Here is a 1,444-nt window from a genome sequence, read left to right on the forward strand (position 1 = left end):
GTTTATTGTTAGCTGCGTTAGCGATCCGTGGGCACGAACATATGTAGACGTCGAATACATAAATAGGGAAAGGCAGATACCAAATAAACCAGTAAACGAGAAGCTATAATAATGAAAGCTAATCATTAATATATATATAAAATGTTATCTTTTGTACGTTTCATTCTGTTGATAACTTTTTTTCTGAAGCTTCTTCGTTTTTATAAAAATAATTCTAAGGCGAGTTTCATTGCGATGTAGCGCAGCTTATTATAAATGTCGGTGTCAGTGCGCTTCCAGCGCTTCTTCAGCATACAGACGTAAGTACTGCATCTATGTATTGACTATATATCGTGCGTATTGTATTGTCTGGTGAGTCGTTGAACGTAGAGGAGGTACGATCTCAGCTTTTCCGATTTCCAGCGCGGTTCTCTTGAATCCTAAAACCATGAAAGCGAAACTGGATTTAACGGCCGAGGTGGCATGGTCGAAATTGCAACAATATTACGACGCGAACGGCTCGAAACTTAAGATAATCGACCTCTTCCAGCAGAATCCCAAGCGTTACGAAAATTTTAGGTAAGTTTCGCCGATCCTTGATATGTGACCTTCACGCGACCTTCTGAAGGCTGTCGGTTCCAATGAAATTCTGACCTTGATTACAATTTCTTTATTCATTCTCTTCGTTTATAACATGTCTTTAGTAGATATTTTCAGTTTAGATTGTTTGTCAGATATTCATTTACTATGTCATATATTGACAAATTTTTATTCAGTTTTATAGTGTAACATAAGCGTTATTTTTACAATATGTTCATTGACCAGCTTAGAAATTTCTACACCCGACGATGGACCTATTTTGCTGGATTATTCCAAGAATCGTCTCACCGAAGAAGCATTGCAATTATTAATGGATCTGGTATGTATTATATTACATAAGTACTAAAACGATACAATGCTAGAATTGTAATTATTATTGGAATCATCATCTAGCATAATGTTACATAAGTATTAAAAATTATACATCATGATAAGACATGAACTCTTGATTATTCGTTTCCTATAACTGATTGTAATGAATTATAATTATTTTTAGGCAAGAGCACGTGAAATTGAAGCTGCAAGGGATGCCATGTTCAAAGGAGAGAAAATTAATTTCACAGAAAACAGGGCAGTTTTACATATTGCCTTGCGTAACAGAAGTAACAAGCCAATACTGGTTGATAATAAAGATGTAATGCCAGATGTGAACGCCGTATTGGATCATATGAAACAGTTCACTAACGAGGTAACATAATCAATTAAATGCATGTTTTTATTTATTAAATACGAAGATTTAATTCGCTCTGTTGCGTCTTGTAGGTATTGTCGAAACAGTGGAAAGGATTCACCGGCAAACCGATCGAAGATGTCGTTAACATTGGAATCGGTGGCTCAGATTTGGTAGGTGATACGTTTTTAATGT

At 35.6% G+C, this 1,444-nt stretch overlaps 1 protein-coding gene across 1 annotated transcript; it reads left to right on the forward strand.

Moving 5' to 3' along the window:
* Window positions 1-335: 335 nt before the first annotated feature.
* LOC108627190 (glucose-6-phosphate isomerase-like) lies at window positions 336-1,426 on the forward strand (the record flags this gene model as incomplete). Its single annotated transcript, XM_018028294.2, has 4 exons — window positions 336-558; window positions 805-898; window positions 1,076-1,267; window positions 1,342-1,426. Coding segments are annotated over exons 1-4 (502 nt in total), but the record flags the coding sequence as incomplete, so codon positions are not given.
* Window positions 1,427-1,444: the final 18 nt, after the last annotated feature.

The sequence above is a fragment of the Ceratina calcarata genome, unplaced genomic scaffold (assembly GCF_001652005.2).
Source record: "Ceratina calcarata isolate Rehan_Ccalc_2016 unplaced genomic scaffold, ASM165200v1 scaffold4473, whole genome shotgun sequence".
Classification (NCBI taxonomy): domain Eukaryota; kingdom Metazoa; phylum Arthropoda; class Insecta; order Hymenoptera; family Apidae; genus Ceratina; species Ceratina calcarata.